Source organism: Cheilinus undulatus, linkage group 17 (assembly GCF_018320785.1).
Source record: "Cheilinus undulatus linkage group 17, ASM1832078v1, whole genome shotgun sequence".
NCBI classification, from domain to species: domain Eukaryota; kingdom Metazoa; phylum Chordata; class Actinopteri; order Labriformes; family Labridae; genus Cheilinus; species Cheilinus undulatus.
In genome coordinates, this window is record NC_054881.1 from 20242995 (window position 1) to 20262625 (window position 19631).

The 19631-nt window shown below is 38.5% G+C and overlaps 2 protein-coding genes across 5 annotated transcripts in view; one reads left to right on the forward strand and one right to left on the reverse strand.

Annotated features, from left to right (window-relative positions):
* Positions 1–6528, reverse strand: part of stxbp1a (syntaxin binding protein 1a) — a 55171-nt gene extending 48643 nt beyond the window's left edge. For both annotated transcript variants that reach the window (XM_041810687.1, XM_041810686.1), the window contains exon 1: positions 6433–6528. In XM_041810687.1, the coding sequence (XP_041666621.1) occupies positions 6433–6469 (37 nt within the window). In that variant the 5' untranslated portion in view covers positions 6470–6528. The remainder of the gene's footprint in view (positions 1–6432) is intronic.
* A 4739-nt stretch (positions 6529–11267) lies between these two features.
* niban2a (niban apoptosis regulator 2a) overlaps positions 11268–19631 on the forward strand; it is a 44535-nt gene continuing 36171 nt past the window's right edge. For all 3 annotated transcript variants that reach the window (XM_041810544.1, XM_041810545.1, XM_041810546.1), the window contains exons 1-2: positions 11268–11516; positions 19407–19537. In XM_041810544.1, coding sequence (XP_041666478.1) covers positions 11462–11516; positions 19407–19537 — 186 coding nt within the window. In that variant the 5' untranslated portion in view covers positions 11268–11461. The remainder of the gene's footprint in view (positions 11517–19406; positions 19538–19631) is intronic.

Below are 19631 nucleotides of genomic sequence, written 5' to 3' on the forward strand. Positions count from 1 at the left end.
GAGTGTCAATCATAGCTGCAACAGTGCTATTCTAGCGATGTTTTCCTCTAAAAAGAAGAAAATAACAAAGAAGAAACAATTATTGGCCCATCCTTATGTATCAAGAGGAGGATAATGTGGACTGGCTACCCTTCAAACAGAACCTAAGGTATGAATTTTATAACAGGTAAAGAAAATTAGCCTGATTAGCTTAGCATATACGTACAGCTTCACTGTGTGTACACAAAGGATCCCTGGAAGGAAAAAAGTGGGGGAATATAACTCCGGTAAAAAGTAGCACAAAGCTAGGGAGAAAATGCTCTCTTATTGGTAGACATCAGGATACATGCTGCTGACGTCAGGTCAGAGTGACAAACAAGACAGACGATGCAAGAAGAGTTCAGACATGCCTTGTTGAATTGGGTGTCATTGGATGCATCATTGATGACGTCAGCCTGAAAGAGCATTTGTTGTTCCAAACACTCATATTCGGGCTTGATGTTTGACAGTCAGCCGTGACAATGCAGTTGGACCACAACCTAGATAAATCTATTTAGTCTGAGCTGGCCCCAAAGAAGCAACAATGATGACGATTGATACATAAAATTTGATGTTTATTATTCAAAACCAATCAAGGTCTTTGCCCTTCATCATCTCTTTTAGTTAAAAGACAGCATATTTAATGTTACTATGTCAATATTCTAATATATATTGAATTTCCCATTCTAACATTATGTTTAAATGGATCAGCTCTGTTTATTATTGATAAACGTCTTTCTGTCTTCCATTGCCAATCAAATTATTTAAAGGTGCTGTAAAGTACAGTATGCTGATCAATATTGTATCCGTCATGTCAGGTGCCAATGTGACTGCCATGGATGGACCCCATGACCCTGAACAGAAAACACAAATGCTACAATGTAAGACATTACTGAAATCACATTAATAAGGAATATTTAGCATTAAAGAGTTATTTTAGTTATTTGACTTGCATCCATCCTGTCCTCCTCTATTTACCTAATCAGCAAACTTTTTCCCTGCTTTTACTCTCACGCTGATTTGAAATTCCAAAATTTGAATGGTAAATTACACATTCTGTGAAACACCTTTGAACCGTGAAACTTTGAATAAATGTCTATAAAAACATGAGCACAATTTATCTGGGTCAACATATATGCAGCTCTCTATCATTAGCCTGGATAACACAAATAAGAATATTATTTCCCCCTAATCACTAGATTTTATTTCACAAACGTGTACTGTGCTCCCCCAGATTCATCATCCTGAACTGTGATTAAAATTTGTGTCAGCTCAGGTTCTATCAGCCTCTATCCTCATCCTCCAGCCTTATTTTCTCCTGTTTCTCTTACGGACTGATGCTCATATACAGCCATGACAGAGAGGGTGAAGCTCTCTTTACTGCCCATCCCCCCTCCTTCATCCTGGCTGCTACATCCACTGCTGCAGAGAGGGCCCATGATGGTGTCGCCCTCCCTTTCCTCCCCCCGTCGCCTCCACCAATCCCATCCTAGCTTCACCTCAGCCAAACAGAGCGCAGGTGTTGCCTGCTGCGTCTCTGCCTTTACCTACTGGGAAACATGCACGTGTGTTTACATTGTTCTAGAAAAGACTCGCTCCACCCAGAGAGTCTGCATGTTACTGGTTTAGTTTGACGGGCCTTATTATATAACCAAGAGTTATCAAGGCCTAAGTCATTAAATAATGCAGAACATGCCAGAATATTTGGTGTGTGAAGCTGCATTGTTAAGTGGTGCATTCGTTCATGCTTGTCGCCTTAAATGAAAAAATGCTAACTTGTGAAAAATATAATTACTACTGCTTCAGCAGAGTAAAAAATGCTCGTCTGATATCAAAATAATGCTAATTGCAATGCAAAAACTGCAGCACAACATTTGACCTAACAACCTACTATGACATTTTTTTAAAAAGACTGCAATAAACACATTGAGAGGTGACAAATTTGCCACAATAAATTGGAAAAATATATTATCAACAAATGCTTATGATTTAAACAACTGGACCAAGGTCTGAGTGTAATGGTCAAGCTTTTACCTATCTTTAATTATTAAAATGATGCTCAAAAAATACTTTTGGGACATATTGCAGCAAAAGGCATTGTGTAAAAAATGAGTAAACTTTAAAAATTGAGGAATTGCTCATAAACACAGATATTTTTCATTGTCTCACACTTCAGTTATTGCCCATTGTATTTTCTCATAAGTTGCAGGCTTAACTATTAGAACAATGGCACTGGTAATATCAATGATTTCAAGTCAAGTCTTCCAAAAATCCTCATAAGATGACTTTTTTTTGAACAGTGCAACCTTTACCCCTTTTAGGGGTGAATTGATTATTATCGAGGCTACTATAAGAGACTTGGCTGATTTTGTGTATCAGCATTTTATTTTGCCAGTCACTGACAGAATTAATCACAGTGTTGCACAATTAATCTAATTGCAACTGCAATGTCAGAATGAAATACATAAATGAGAAAGGCTGCTATCATTTTTGTACTAAGTCAAACTAGAAAGGTTTACAAAAATGCCAGCACAAAGGCCCTTATATTCACAATAGTGCCACTACTGCACTAAGGGAAACCATTTTTTTAAACATTCAGTTATTTTGAAATTAGTACTTAAAAATGTTGTTTATATCTTTTTAATGCTCCTTTATATTTGTGTGTTTTGAGTTGAGAAATACACACTTCAAAACTATCACTATTCTCTGCATTTTCCTTGATAACCAAGCAGCTAGACTCATGATACCATTTATATTTTATATTGCAAATGCAAACCATGATACCATCCAGTATAACAGCTGTTGTAAATTTTTACAATCAATCAATTTAACAGCGCTCTACTTTGGCTCTGTTTAGCTCACCTATGTCCCACCCACAACACTATCTGATTGGCTAGACATCATACAAGCACTAGCCAATCATCACTGAGGCCGAGGTGCCACTGACACAGAGCATCTGGCATTGTTTCTGTTTTCCTGCTACTACGTTGCTCTCAGGGTCCATACACACTTTTAAGAATCCAATTGAAGACTTTTTCAAGACCTAAGCGGAGAAAAATTAATGCCATAATATGTGCAGCAAATGCTCCAAAAATTAAAGGAATGTGAGTTTTTTTAGTAGAAGATGAATTATCTGGTTTAATTACCTGTTGACAAAATGTCAATTGATATAGGACCAAGAGAACTTTTGGTCATAAATACCCAAACGTAATGATTTGTGGCACATAAAATGCCTCTTTTATATCAATATATGGAACAGTGATATTTATAATAGCATTCCACAAGGATATACTTATGAATGCAGGTAGAAAAGAAAGATTGGAAGCAGGCACGTCTAGGTCAAAGAGCCTTCTAAAATATAAGAACACTCACTAGAAAAATTAACACGTTTAATTATTTTTATGCCCTTAAATTCACAAAGTCCAATCCAAGACTTTTTAAGGATCTGAAGGAACCCTGTGCTCTGCGTTTTTTGATGATCCAATTTTACATTGATCAAATAAAATACATCCTGTTTGTCATATAAATGTATCTCTCTTCTAAACATCAGTAATCAGCGTCTGTATCAACCTTGAAAAACAATATCAGTCAGGCCCTGACAGCTGTATTCAGTAAAATTAGAATTACAGTGTTTTCATATTGATCTTGATTGTAGTCAGGTGTCTAGGGAGACCTGGGACAGACCTCTACAACGGGCGACTTTGACTGTGGGGTGGGAAGTGATGTAGTAATTCTTTTTTGTTTTTTTTCTAATTTTGTGGTGTGTTATTTTAAACCCCCCTCCCCCCAACCCTAACCTTTATGGTTCGGGTGCCCAACCCTAACTCTCTTTGAGTTTTCCTTGGCTTGTTGGGTGTAAAATTACAATAATCCCCCTCAGTAAATTTTCCATTTTTATTCATAAAATTCAGCTTCTGTGAATAATAGCCCCTTACTGTAACCTCTGACAGCGAGCGGAAAATATAAGTCATCCAGTACTTCATTCTGGTCCTAGCTTGGGTAATGTACATCACTTCCTGCCCCACAGTCAAAGTCGCCCCGTTGTAGAGGTGAGCCAAAAACACCCCTCCATAGAGGTCTGCAGCCTGATCCTCTTGGCATGTGTCAGCTAAGTTTCTTCATCTTTTCAGCTACTAGCTCTGTGTTATTTAATTTCAGTTGCAATTTTGGCTTCCCACAATCATGAAAACAAGACAAACATTTACGGTGCCCCATGTCTCGTTGTGCTTGTTTCATCCACAGGTTTTGTCACGTGTGATAAGTGGAGAGCACCCTCCCTCCCTTTAGGGCAGATGTCTTTAACTGGTAGTCGGGATCCAAAAGTGGATTGTGAAGCTGTTTCCAGTGGGTCATGAATGTGGAATAAATATCAAGAAGTGGATGTAAAATACATCCATACATTTTTTTTAGGTTCTCCTGTGATGATGAGTAAATTTCAGACCTTTTCTCAATGCTGCAAATTATTTATTTCCATTTCTCTACCAAAGCCAGTTTTCCTAAGATACTGAGAAAATTCTTTAAGAAGTTACCAAATTTTGATGCAGTCTTGGGAAAATGGAGAATACCTGTCAACACGTTTGTTTGTCCTGTCTCTTCCTCCAATCATGTTCCGTCTGTTTAATCCAAATTTCAACATTTTTCACTAAATGGTTGAATTTTTTATAAGTTGGGGTAAATATAGTCTCATTCCGAGGTTCATGGTAGGGTCCAATATGAGCTAAAGATGATAACAGACATACTAAACCATTTTTGCTTGGAGGAGTCAAACCTGGAAAAATGCAAAACCTGCTGAATTTATTTCAAGACTGAGGCTACCCCTCAAGGCAACACAACAAATGTATTCACTCATTTAAAATTAATGCAAATGTGAAATGCAAATGCAAATATGTTTAATAATCAAGATCTTAACTTCAAATAAATAATCATTATTAAGACTTTTGCCATAATTTAACAACTCTTTTGCATAAAAAAACACCAGCAATATGCCATAAAACATTCTATACTATTTTTGCTGCTGCTGCAGTGAGCTACACATTTTGGGGTGGTAATTATAAGCAGCTCAAGCTAAACTCTTGCTCCATGTGGGAGGCCAGATTCTCAGCCAAAGCATTAACCTGCAGCTAAGGAGGTGTGTATGTGTTTTTGATGGGGTGGGGAACCAAAAGGTTGCAGCAGAGCAGAGCCTCAGAATTTAAGGGCATTTTTAGATTGATGACACAGGGAGGGTTGAATTCAAAGCGACTGCATGGACCTCTGTAGTGAAACGTGAGACTAAATCAATAAACTGGACAACAGAATTAAATGAAGCAAATCCTGCACCACTACAGCACAGGAGAATAAGAAAGGAATAAAAACGGGCAGTCAAAGAATTTGTGGGAGGAAATATTACTAGAGCTAGGCCTCTGGATGCCTGTCTCTTCGCATCCAGAGGTTTCTGTGTCTTTACTTGCAGGCCTGTCTGACATTAACTCGACCACCAACACTTGCACCCAGCTGACCCTGCTAAGCCGAATGGAGCTGCGCCTCCATGTTCAGGCCTGCATCAGCACCACACAGCGCGAGCATCAGCCCAAATAAATGAGTCTAATTTTGACTCCAGATTTAAGCAGTGTAGTCTGCATCCTCCTAATGATGCAGGATCACAGACTGATGGAGAAAGGGTACGAAGATGAAGATGAAGGACGCTGACTGATTGCTGTGGCTTGTGTTTGCACATAATGCGGAATTTCTTGCGTAAAGCGGCCTATTTAGGGAACTTTCTCGTCTTGGATACAATCGGCCATTAATGTGTAGCAGCGCTGAAAGCAGCCTGATTCAGCAGTGAGGTGGAGAAAGGGTGTTTTACGCAACGGATTCGTGCACCAGCAGAGGGGTGAGGCGCTGCTGAATCCAGGGAATCCCACGGATGGACAGTGATAATCTCCTGTGCCTTTATTACCGATGGAATTAAATTAGATTATTGGCCGTAATTAGCCCCAAAATGCGTGAAGAGTGTCAAATCCAGAGTTTACGGTGCAGCTCCATTGCAGATTATTTATGAATTATCGCTGCTTGGGACTAAAAGGGCGTACATTCGCTTCCAGGCTTGCTGCAGCCCTCTGGAGGACTATGCCTACATTTTCAGAGGGCTAATTACCGTCCATTAACACTTCCGTGGAAAAAAGATGCATCTGCACCGCGTCGGATCGTGCTAAACCAGCCTCTGCAGGTTATCTTCAACACACGAACGGGGTTTGCACTGGGATAAATGGAACACCAATGACACCACCTTCATCATCATCATCTTCATCCAGCTAGACTAGCCCACATCCGCATCCAGCCAAACCACACACATACAACAGCATTTACGTGCACGGGTGCAGAGACCCGTCACACCAAATAATAAACGAATTATTTTATTAAAATGGTTCTTACTTTCGCCGACCACCGCCTTTAATCCGATAGGTGCCATGATGCTGCTGAGGTCTGTACCGACTGTTCCTCCACTGCTTCCTCCCTCTCTCTCTCCCTCCTCTCTGTGATCGCCTCACATCAGCGGAGGAGCCTCCAGAAGGAAACGTCACTGCGTATCCTTCCGCACCGTCCCCTCATTGGTGGTGTTGGAAGTCTGCCTACAGCTGCAATTTACTAGCAGGAATCTCACACTATATGTTATGCAAGTCAAAAGGCTCAGATTCATCTTTATATGATTAAGACGATAACATCTACGGTTTATTCAGAGGGATTCACTACAATCTTTTCTTCTTCAGGTAAAGTAGCATTTAAGAACAGGAAGCTTCCATGAAAACCCAAAGCCTCAATCATCCTACTTGAGTTGTGTTTGCTTTAAAATACAAAACAACTATTTCAGCTATATTTCCTAGAATGCCTTTGGGCATCAGCGTTTTGCACCATGGGTGAAGTTTTCCACTCAGTTAGAGCAGATCTGCCTGTATGGAGTAACTTCACTAGGGTATGGATAGTGAGATGTACACGATCAGTGTGTGCATTTAGGTCATTATCACTTGTAGTCAAGCCCACTTATAAGGAGGGTAGAAGGGACAGCAATCTGGAGCCCTGGCAAATGGGGAGCCACGGAGATCAGAAAAGTCACAATCTATTGTAAAGTTGGCTGTGATAACCATATTTCATTTTCAACCTGAATAATAACCACTCTTATCAAAACAACAACAATGGCTCTTATTTAATAATGCGGCTGTACAAAAGACACTTGATCAAAATGTAAACTCCCTTTCTTGAAACAGATGTATCTTTTTATAGTTAACAATGTGAAAGGGCACACTGACTAAACATTTGGAAAGTAATATCAGACTTCATAGCCTAGCCATGATCTTTACAAATGTCAGGATGCCAAAATAAAGTAGAAGAACCTGAAAATACTTCAAGGGAAACTAGCAGAATAATTGCAAAAGAAAAAAAGGAACTGGTTAAATGCATGAAAAATGGCAAAAAAAAAAAAAAAGAAAATTAAAATTAAAATTAAAAATGGCCAAAAAGTGGTATGAAGTGGTTACAGACAGGCAAAAGTGGGTTTAAAAGTGGCGACATTGGGATGATGGCTGCGAAAATGGGTTAAGAAAGATTTTAAAAAGGGGCAAAAACAGGGCAGAAAATGGTGAAAAGCAGTTAAAAAGTGGCCCAAAAAAAGCAAAATGGGTAGTTAAAAAATGATAGGGGTAAATATGGCACGAATAAGTAATTTGAACGTCAGAACCCAATAATAATTTAAAACATTTTTGAGCTCCTGTTAGCCAGGATGCTAGCACAAATGCTACTGATCCAACGCACTTGCATTGATATAATAGTCACCAAAGGTTGACTGCATTTGATGGCATCAGTGTTCCAAATCAATATATGTAAAATATATAAGCGAAAATTGCAGTGGATGATAAAAATGTAGCATTTAGAGAAGTACTTTAACATCCTGTATTAAATTGGATTCAAACAGAATCTTTAAAGACCCTGTAAAGTGAAAATAAATCTGTATTTAGGTTTGTTGTATGACAGGTCACTGTGTTATAAACCCCCAGGTCAAATTTCAGTCAAATTAAACATTTCCAAGTTTATAAAATTAAGCTTCAAAATCATGAAAAATGAGGCAGTAAAATCTGCTTCAGGATGGCGTGGGTGTGTCTGTTGAATGAGCTGAAGCCACGCCCACTCAGGAGAAATACGATCCTCTCAAATTAAAAAAATGCTACAATCTGATCTGAGGAAATCACTACCGCTATTAGCCTGTCTCTTGACCTTTTGTTGACCTTAGAAGATGAGACAAAGTCTGTTTTCTGGCCCAAATCTCTGTTATGATGCTTTAAATGATCCATAGACCACTGTGGCTGATAGATTTGGCAAATTTACCTCCCATTGAACAGAAAAACAGCATTTAACTAACTGTTAACTTTCAATAAAGGCAGTGACATCAGCTAACAACAGACTGGACTAAGATGAACTGCTCTGTGATTTTATATTGCAGTGTTAGAGGGGCGGGGTCATTCCCCACTGTGGGCTCGTGACATCATGAGTCCACATAGTGGCCCCGCCCACATGAAACCAAGCCAGGAGAGAGGTTAAAACTTTCTAACAGTCTAAATCCAGAATTCAGTCACATGTAGATCTCAGTGTTTTCACATGTTTACAGCAACCCTATTCCAGCAAATCTAGTGTGTTAAGACACAAAGTTTGGATTTCACTTTACAGGGTCTTCAAGTACAGGAAAGTTCCCTCAGCATAAAGCATCTATCAGATGATGAGAGCTGTGAGACTGATACAAGTGTGATTACATTCTCTGTGCTCATTTAAACGGTGTCCCTAAGAAATGTGGAATCTGAAGATGAAATGGTATATCTCCAAAAAGTTGATACAGAAAAATGAGTAATTAATAACACCATTGTTTTAACTTAATTAATTTAATCATATAATGCTCATCCCTGGAGCTCCAGTGGGTGAACTGTGATCATTTTTGGCACCCATGTGGATAGGGTGGTACCTCTTGTCTACTTTCTGATTTGTTTTGCACATTAAAGTTATATTTTCTGAGAAATAAAAATGTAAGCCTTCCGTCTTTGTCAGATCTATAACTAATTCCCAATCTTTGTTTTGCAAAATGTGATAAAAGGTTCCTGTTTTCATATGTTTGTTTGATACCTACACTGGATGCAATCTGCAACATGAAAATGTGTATAAAAATATAATCAATTAAAAAAATAATAAGAGAAAAAATAATTCATAAGTAAAGTTGACATAAATATGTAGGTAAAATTGCATTGCTTTACCATAAAATGGCTTGAAACCAGCTACATCCCTTATTGGGCAAAGGGCAGGCACATCCTGGGCTGGTTGCCAGGGCTTATGCAGACACACTCATGTCTACGGGCAATTTAGAGCCACCAACTAACCTAGCAAGCATCTTTTTTGACTATGGGAAGACGCCAGAACATCCAGAGGGAAACAATACATGTGGGGGTATTCAAATCGGAAACCCTCTTCCTGTGAGACACAAGTGCTAACCACTGTTCCACTGTGCATCCTTAGAATCACTGAACCAACATCTATATTTTAAACCCAAATTCAAATAGTAATGCATAATTCAATGAGCTCAACACGGAATTTAGTTATTTAGTTAAAGTTCATTTAAGCAACTTTTCAGTGAAATGGAGAGTTTATTTACTGGTTGTTTAGTATTTTTCACTAAAAGATCTCTTTCAGATGTATTTAGCAACCCTGATCATTTATCAATGAGCTGCAAAGATATATAGCATTAATCAAAGACATACTGGAAATTGTTCTATTTCAGATTTAAATTGCATTGCACTGGCAACTCAAGTTGAAACCCTTCATGGCAGATTTTGTCATATTTTCCTGTTAACATGTTATCTATATTAAAAACTGACTCATAGGACCACACTGACTGATGCATGCAGCCACTTCCCTACCCCTGGCCTAAATGCATCGTGAACTAGACTTATTTTAAGGCATTGTAGACTAAAAAAAGGAAAAAACAAATATTCAAACATGGATTGTGGTATTTGCTGTGTCACGTCATTTTTGTGAACTTCATTGCAACTCATACAGTTTCTATTTAAATTTTAGGGTCAATATGGCTTAAAAACATGAGATTATTCATTTTGTTTCATTTTAAGAATTTTTATTATTATTACTTTGACTGAAGTTATGAGCAGAGGAGCATTCAACAACAACACAACACAAGATTATTACACTGCTCTTGTTGGTCAAATACTGTTGGAGCCTGTGTGGTTTGTCTGTTTTTAAAGCATGTGCATAATGTTGAGCCCAGTTTTGTTTTAGAGCCATTTACAGCCTTATTTGCATGAAATTTAATCTTGTTTCAGAGTTAAATTTTGCAGAAATTGTGAATCATTTGGTCCATAGTAATGATTGCACACAGCTCAAGACAACACAAGCCTTAAACTTTATTTCATAAATAAAACCTTTTTCTGCCACGTGTATTTATTTGATTGAGTACAGTGGTGTTTTATACATGCATACATTTACAGTGCCTTAAATCTTTGGCTACTTTATACCATGGGGCACTAAGGTTTTTTTCTCAAATCCTAAGTCTTTACTTCATCATTGTATTCTGTATGATTGAGTTGGTTGTCATTTGCTACTTGTTGACAAAACTTTGGCATATCCTGATTTATAAAGCTATACTAAAGCTGCTTCCTTCCTTCTTGTGTGATTTTATACAAGTAAAAAGTGCTGTAAGCTACAATCATCACTCTTTGACTCAGTCACCTATCTTAGTTCTGCTCTCTGCAAAGGATTCAGGCCAAGCTAAACACAGAGGAGATGAGAATAAAGGTGTCCACTAGGGGGCAGCAGATTTCCTTCTATAGGAAAACGCATACAATGGGCATCATGGAAAACGTTTTTTTCATGTGCATAGCTGCTAACAATAATCATGTTGGTTTGGTGGTAATGTGTTACCTGTTGTGAAATACATAGAACATAATAACTGGAGCAATTTGGAAATACGTCACAGTGTTACGGGTAGAAAATGACAGGACCTGTTAGAGGCATGTCTGAGTTTGAAGCCCAATAAAGTTGAAGTTCATCAGAAGACACTGAAATACAGTAAATATTGAATAATATGTCTATCCAAGACCAGGCCCCACCCTTGGCAGAGCCGACTGAACACGTCGGACCAGTGATGACTCCCAGAGGGTGTGTCCTGCCGCTGTGAACAAACCTAATATTCACCTCATGTCGCTCCTAACAGGCGGGGAGTTTCAGCCTGCGTCAGTTCTCCTCCTCCGGACTTTGGAGAGAGAGAAAGAAAGCGGGAGAGCAGACAGCAGCAGCGCCACAGTAGTGCGCGTCTCTGGGGGGAAGTGAAGCGTTTTCCCATCGACTGTGACCGGATAACCTTCTGAGGAAAACCAGTGTGTAGACAGGACAGGATCTGTGCGTCTCTTCTGTAACCATGGGGGATGTGGTTTCCTCTCACCTGGATGAGAGCAGGCGGGAGATGATTACAGGTAAGAGGACTAAACTTTCCCACGGACTACAGCTCCTTAGGAGCTGCTTTATTCACACCCCAAAAGGCAATAAGATCTTTGTTTTATATTGTTACACAACTATTACATTTATTAACTCATTTTAAAGTCACACATTGCATTGTAAAATCTCTGTTTCTTTTATTTTTTATATTTTATTTGATCTTACTTAATATAGGGTGATTTATATCATTGGTTCTCAACTGGTCTAGCTTTAGGACCCACCACCACCTCCTGAATGACTCAGGATTATTTATTGAGATATGTTGCATTTGAGCCTTATCCAGATTGCACCTGAAATAACTCCAAGGGGAAAATAATACAATAATGGCAAAAAGAAAAAAGATGAAAATTTGCTAAATGGATTTAAAGCAGCAAAAACTGTAAGAAATTTGTGGTAAGAAAATCGGTTCAAAGCGACAAAACGGGTAATAGTTGCAAAAAGGAGTTAAGAAAGGCAAAAATGGGTTGGGGAATGGTGAAAGGCAGTTAAAAAGTGGCAAAATGGTTGGAAAAAAGTGATGGGGATTGAAATGTAGCAGGGTCAAATATGACAGTGTACTTTCTCATTTGGTTATTACTGAAGAGCCGTGGTTTACTACTTTTTGGTCCCACTGTCAAAATTATGGAAATTTATCGCCTAAAGCACATGGTATTTATGAGTGTGGAGGATTTTGACAACCTCAATACCAGTGGTTCTGTAGGTGGGGCCCAAGGCTGATTGGGGGAAGCCAAAGCTATGTGAGGGGGCTCAGCAAAGCCACACAAAAACAACAGTTTAACACTGCTAGCAAAAGATGGGAAATTGTGTGAGAATATTTCCAGAAAAATATAGGGCTAACAGTAAATCAGCACCAGATATCACGACTTCTAAATCAAAGACCAGACATTATGACATTTATTTCACCTGTGAAAATGTGGGTAATAAAAAGACACGCTTCCTTTGCCACAGCTTACCCATGTGAAGAAATTTGTATGGAATTTTTTATAATTAGAAATAAAACTGCCCAATGTTTGGTACCTGAGACTTATAGATTAAGTTTTATCAAACGCTATATGCTGTATTTGACTAGAATCATATTAAAGTTAAACGTTGTGGTTTTGTAACGACCATTTAATAGGTTTAAATAAATAGGTATGTATTAGTACTGCATGATTTGGTAGTAATGTGTTGCAGTGATTATACTGGACAATTTTGCAATTTCAATTCCTATAAAATGCATTTATATATCATGAGTATACTTGATTGGTTATCAAGGCAAATGCAGAGAAAAATCATATTTTTAAGGATTGTTCTTTTTGAAAATAAAGGTACTTCTACAAAGTGCAATAGTGGTACCATTGTAAACTTAAAGGCCTTTCTGCAGGCATTTTTGTAAAGCTTGCAAGTACTAAATACAAAAATAATTGCAGCCTTTTGTACTATTATGTAATTGCACATCCTGACACTGCGGTTGTCATTGTGATAAGATTAATTGTGCAGCACTTGTAGAAATCGTATGCTGCCATTCAGCTACTAAAAAGCATCAAGATATGATTTTGGTCGATATCGCCCAGCCCTAGAACAAACTATCTCTAATCTTGACTGTCACACTGACCTAGAGAGAAAAAACGTCTTTTAGTTTATCAAGAAAAAAATGATACAATTATCAGATAAGTACTTTATCTTCAGCTCTATCATTTCTTATCAGAAAATCCCTCTCAACAGCTGTCCCCTTTCCCTTGTTTCATTCTGGGACAAAGTTTGTCATTCATATCAGAGCATTGTTCTTCTACTCTACTTAAAGAGTTGCCTTGAATCCTAATCTCAGTAGCAGGCCTATTTCTCAGAGATAATAAGTAGGTTTCCCAAAGGGACCATGCTTGTGTAAGTTTGTGACCGACTACTATTTAAGTCTCAGATTGCTCCAGCCTCCCACTGTGAACTGTGCAGGTCTGTGTGGTTATTTGTATAAGGCATGGACTGCTGAGCACAGAGGAAATGCTGCAGAGGCTGAAATATGTCCATGAGTCTTTGGATGCAGCTCTAAAAATATAAGACATTCAGTGCATGATGGTTTTAAGGATTCATGATACAAGGTGGAAACCAGCTTAGGAAAGAGGGAGAAAGCTGACTTGTTTTTATTTTGGAGTTGGCATTGGGTCCTCCAGACTTGTGCTTGGCACAAAATGCTGTTTCAGAGGCATTTTAGTCTCAGTTGTGTGCATTTGGTGGCATGCATACTTTATGAGGAAACCACTTCTGGAAGCCAAAGATTATGTTCTTGAGGTTTAGGCAGTCCGTTGTTTGTTGTTGCTGTTTTGTGCCTACCAGAAAACAAAATACTCCCAGCTTAAAATAGGAAAAATTACTAACAGGCTAACTTTGAGTTTCTTAAGACGTAACTTAGTGTCAAAGGAAATATGTGGAAATTTGGCTAAAGTGGAGTCGAGTGGAGGATGGGTCTACACATGTAAAGTGAGTCAGTTTGGGAGAGACAGGAGAAGATAAAGGGTGATTCTGCAGAAGTGAAGCAGGTAGAAACTTGTAACAACATTAAAAGGTAAAACTGCTGCCTGGCTCTCACACCCTCCCTGCATCCCTTCTTCCCGTTATCCTCTTCTTTAATTTTGCCCTGTTTATGTGCATGAGACACAATGAGTGAGGACTACTCAGTAGTTATGCTCTGGGACTCTTGTTTGAAGTCTGTACCCCCCTAAGAGGTGATTTTATCATCTTTGCAGCCCTTGCACATTCTTTGAAACTAACAGCTTCACTTGTGAACTCACATAACCGAGACAATAATCCCACAGAAAAGCAGGGGGTGAATAGTCATTCAATTTACTGGTTAATAATGATGAGTAATGCTGAAACTGACTGAAGTGTTTCTTTTCACTTTTGTGGTGAAGTTTGCCTATTTGAGATGACCCACAATGCCTAGAAGCACTTCGTTATTAGTCTTTCTCTATATCTATAAATTAGCTATAACAGACAGCATGTTTAAGCAGTAGATGATTCCAATAGCGGCACACAAATCAGGTCAAAGGTCCTGCACTTTAGCACTTGTCTTTATACAACGCATTAACTATAGCAATACAATATGCTTTCAGAGGTGATCTATATGGATGGAACTCACCTGCCTCTAATGCAAGCTGTAGCCCATACATCATTTCCCTGGCTCTCTGACCATCCCTGTAGGCTGTGTGCAATGAAGCCAATGGTAGTGCAAATGAATGTGGTGAATTAGCCACAGCTAAGAGGCTAGCTGTGCCACTTTAACAGCTTTTCTCCCTCATTTTCTCATAACCATGCTTTTAAAGAACAGAGCAATATAGCAAATGTGTTTTTAGAGCACCCATTAGATCAAAAACAGCTTAATTCAAGACGAGTTACATGGGAGTCATGATGTATTGTTTGCAGACAAACTGGTTCAAAGAGCTCGCTCTGTTTGTGAACTACGGAAGCTGGCTCCCATTTTAGAGGTGGCTTCCTGTTCTTTTATTGTTGTTGTTTTAGACAAACAAAAGAGGCAAAATGATACTAAATGAAGAGCTGTTGCAGACTTAGATAAATAATACTGATCCCTATAAAGAGCCACAATTCTCATCACACCAAGCAAAGCTAGATGGACAAAAATAAATCCGTGCTTCTGTTTGGTAGCAGAATATCACAGATCATGTGACTTGGTCCTTAGTGCACACCTGTACGCATTGTATATACACAACCGATTCAGCACTGATCAGTTAAGTTAAGTCATACTTTATCAATCCCCAAAGGGAAATTCACAGTTTACACTCTATTGTTATACACGCTACATGAACATAGGCTGAATTAGATGCAAATACACATGCACAAACAGGAGCCCCATGCACACTAATGGAGAGATGTCGGAGTGATGGCCTTGCTGCCGTGAGCTCTTGGGGGTTCAGTGCCTTGCTCAAGGGCACTTCGGCAGTGCTCCGGCACCTTTCCAGCTACCAGGCCAAAGTCCAGATATGGTCTGACCGGGACTTGAACTGGCAACCCTCAGATTCCAGACTGAGCTACTGCCACTCCCAGTAGCATTCCAGACCATGTCTGTTTGCAGTCTGAGCTATCAGATATCAGATCGTTTTCAGCATGCATTAGCATGCGTCCATGTAAATCGTTAAGGATTCCCATTGGTAGTTGAATTTCAAAAGATATTTGCTGAATTTCAAAGATATAAAGCACTACTCCCATGATTGTGCTGCTGTCTGTCTTGGCCAGGAAACTCTTTTAAAAGAGATTCTTCAACTCAATAAGACTTTCTTGGTTAAATACATTTAGATAATTAAAATCCCTGTTAATGCAAGATTTAAACAGGTTTAAAAGAGGGTAAAGATAAACTTTTTGGTTGTATTTGAGATCTGGGGGCATGTATAACTACTTCTTAGAGACCAGCAGAATTGCCAGTCTGTCTTCCAGGAGTATGAGCGAGGCTTCTTGGTTCCAAGGTGCCTTATAAACTATGGAAATGTTGGTTGAGTTCTGGAGTTCCTCAAAGATCTTTTTCCACTGTCTGATATTTGCCCCTGTCAGGCTTTGCCGATCTTATTCTCTGCCAAACAAAACCCAAGCCAAAGCCTGCTTTTCCATACTTTGTATTCTAATGGTTTGCTCTAGCTGCTTGGATTGCACCAAAAGTCCTTCCCAATAGCTTCTGTTGATGTTAGTCTCATTCATGTAAATTCATGGTGAGCAGAATTTGCAGGGAAATCTGTTTGGGGCACCAGATCTTTTGAAACTTAACTTTGATATTTGGAAGTAGTGATATGAAAACTGTGATGTACATTCATACAAGTCAAGACAATGATGTCTTGCCATTTCAATATTTTATTCCAACCCTCATCTAAAGTGAGATTGTTACACCTGTTGTCAAATTAATAAACACCTGCTTCGATAACTGTTTCCTCAAGATGTTAGCAATCGTATTTTGGTACAATATCTATGAATTTCTCATTTTGTATTTGTTACCAAATGTGTTTAAAACATGGCATCATCAGTGAAAGACTAAAACAGTGGTTGCTGATAATAGTATGAATCAAAGATAAAGGTAAAGGTGGTTTTATGTATTTTCTGGTCAGGTTTGGGAACACTTTCTCACAGTTTCATATCCTATCATGTTTTCTCTATAAATCTGGCTTGACAGGAAAGCATCTAGAAATATCAAAAGACATAATGGTGATAGATAATGGGATATACTTGTAGTTTTTGGCATGCCTCAACAGGATAATAAAGAGAGTTTAGCATGAGATTTATGATTTTGTCTTTCCAAAAATTATAATTTCCAAGTGGCCAAAAGGCAGTGCATGTGCAGGGCTCCAGTCTGCTGACTTTGGCAAAGAGAGACAACCAGTAGAAAGTTTTGACTCTATGCCAATTTTCAGTAGAAGCCAGACTTCACTTGGGGAATTCCCACTCCATAGATAAATATCTGAAACCTGCAAATTAAAAGAAAGATAAAGATAGAAAGATATCATGAAATTGTTTGCCTTCATACTCTTTAATACAGCATTAAAATAACTAAATGATGATGTATGGATACCACTTTCTCAGACCAAGTAGAAGTGCAAGTACCAACATTTGGGTGCTTAAAGATACCAAGTACAAATGTGAATATTTCACAATTCCATAAAAGTTGTTCAAATTATTTTGAAACTTTATTTTCATTAATTGTTCCTCACTTTTAAAGTGCTTAGTTTAGAAGCTGTGCTTCTTTTGTCCTTTACATTTATATCAAAATGTCACCAAACTGCAAACATGGCTCCGAAGTTGACTAGCTGTCCAAATAAAGGCAAAGTGCTCTAATGATACCGAGTAAAGTATCAGCAAGGAGTACAAGTGCTTAGGCTTAGTGTTAGTGCTGATACTGGTACTAGTATCAGTGCAACGCTATAAATTGGTAGATTTATACTGAAGTTGAAAAAATATCAACTTTCTCAAATGTCTTCATGCAACAGGACAGACTAAAATGAGCTTAAGTGATAAATACTATGAGTCTGACTGGACATTTAAAGCCCACTTTCATTCTTTGACAGCGTCTTTCCCTTGGTACATTTTTTGATTGGTCTTAAAAATAAGAAAAAGGTTTGATAGCAGCTTTTTCTCAACAGTGGATTGAAGAATAGCCTTTGTATCTGTCTGTCTTCCTTTTTATTTCCTGTGACCTGCTCACCAATCCTCCTGGTACAGCATGATGTTTTTAATAAGTTTATGTGTCCCTGTCCTGTCTCCTCCACATTCTCTGCCTGCTTATTCTGTCCTGTCAGCTCTTTCCTTCCTGCACTCCCTCTACAGGCCGGCTCCCTCCTTCCTGTGTTGTTCCTTCCATAAACAGATCATAGTCAACACTGTCTGCTGTTGACCAAGTCAAACACAGTGATCAGCTCGCAGGCTTACTTTTTCCAGCACTTGAAACATGGGAAAAGTTCATGTCCCTACCAGTAGATTATCAGGCTTTATATTAGGATGCTCGGCTGTAGAAAGTGGTGGGAAAAAAATTGCTGAGTGGAGCTATGGAAGGATCTGTACAATGCAGAAAAGCATTGATTTCGATTAACTGAAACACACAGGGGGACTTCATACTTTCACTAAAACCTAGAGTCACAATTTATTTCAGGTGTATGGGAGTACTGGGCTTTAGTAACCCATGCAGTGTGCCGCAGCGAGGCAGGGAGACCATGTAGATCCTCCCATGACTGTCATTACATCCGCAATAATAAGCACATTACACTTTATATATGGGGTAGTACTGCCCATCAACAGAACATGACATTATGACAAAGGAAGATGCTGATATGTAGAGGAGATCAGGGCAGGACTAATGTTTCTTGTGTAAAATACAAAGAAGATGGGACATATAATGTAAGGGTTGCTACTGGTGTCCTACAGTAGGTGGCGCTACAGCAAAATTGTGAAATTAATATTTAAATGTGTAGACGGGCAGAACCTGATCATATGTGTGAAATCTGAAGAAAATCAGATGTTTTATATCAGAAATACGCCAACTTCCTGTGTCAAATGGCACATTTCAAAAAGGAAGAACCTTGAATACAGTTATCTTCTAGTAGGTATGTAGATTTTTTTTTATTAATTGAATGGTTGAGCTATAAAACATGGAGTCTGAATTTTAAATATGTAAGTCTAACAAGAATATGCAGGATTCTTTGTGTCAGCATATTTCCAGCTCTTATTCTGTCCAGATGTCATTGTAATGCAGCTTTATGTCAACTACTATATAAAAGCCTTTGATCTTTGAAATTTAACCAATGATTAAATTATAACCAGCAGCAATGTAATACAGTGACTTGGTTCATGCTGATAAACATGCTAATCGCCACCTGTTTTCTTTCTAGAAGGCATGATTTGAATTTTATGATCTGGAACTTTTCATAAGGGAAAGATATCTGCAGTAAAGACTGCCCTGCTGACATGATGTGACTTTTTCAAAGCCATTATCTCAACGGGAGAATTGAAACTCCCCATCTACCTTCTCCTCAGAATTAACAAAATGATTCAAACTGCAAGTATGAAAAGTTGGGGAATTATACCCACTGTTCAAAATTGTTTATTTGAAAATATAAGTTGGTCTCTGAACCAAGCATCATCTTTACTAAATCAGCCTTTCACTCAATTCAGGCATTTTTTATTAGCAATTATTGAAGTGTTACGTGTTCTGTTGTGTTTACCCTGGATGTGTTTGCTTGTTATTGTTAAGTAAAAACTAGACTCTCATTTATGATGAAATAAAATAAGCAATAACTACATTAAAAGATCTCATTTTTACTGTAACATGTCTTAGATTTTGCCATAAACATATGATCACGATGTCTGGATCTTTTCTAATCTTGTGCGTTTGTTTACTTCCACAGGTCGGACCAGGGATGTGATGAGTGAGTTTGGTGCTACGTATGAGCAGCAGTATGCCGTCGCTCTCTTCAACTCTGTGCGTTATGAGATAGAGGGAGGAGGGGGAGCACAGTCACAGCTGCTTCACAGAAAGGCAAGTGCAATGTATGAGAAATAAGAACCATAAATCTGCTAAAGGACTGAATAAATAAACTAGACAAACTCAGACGGCATGTGCCTTTAAGGTG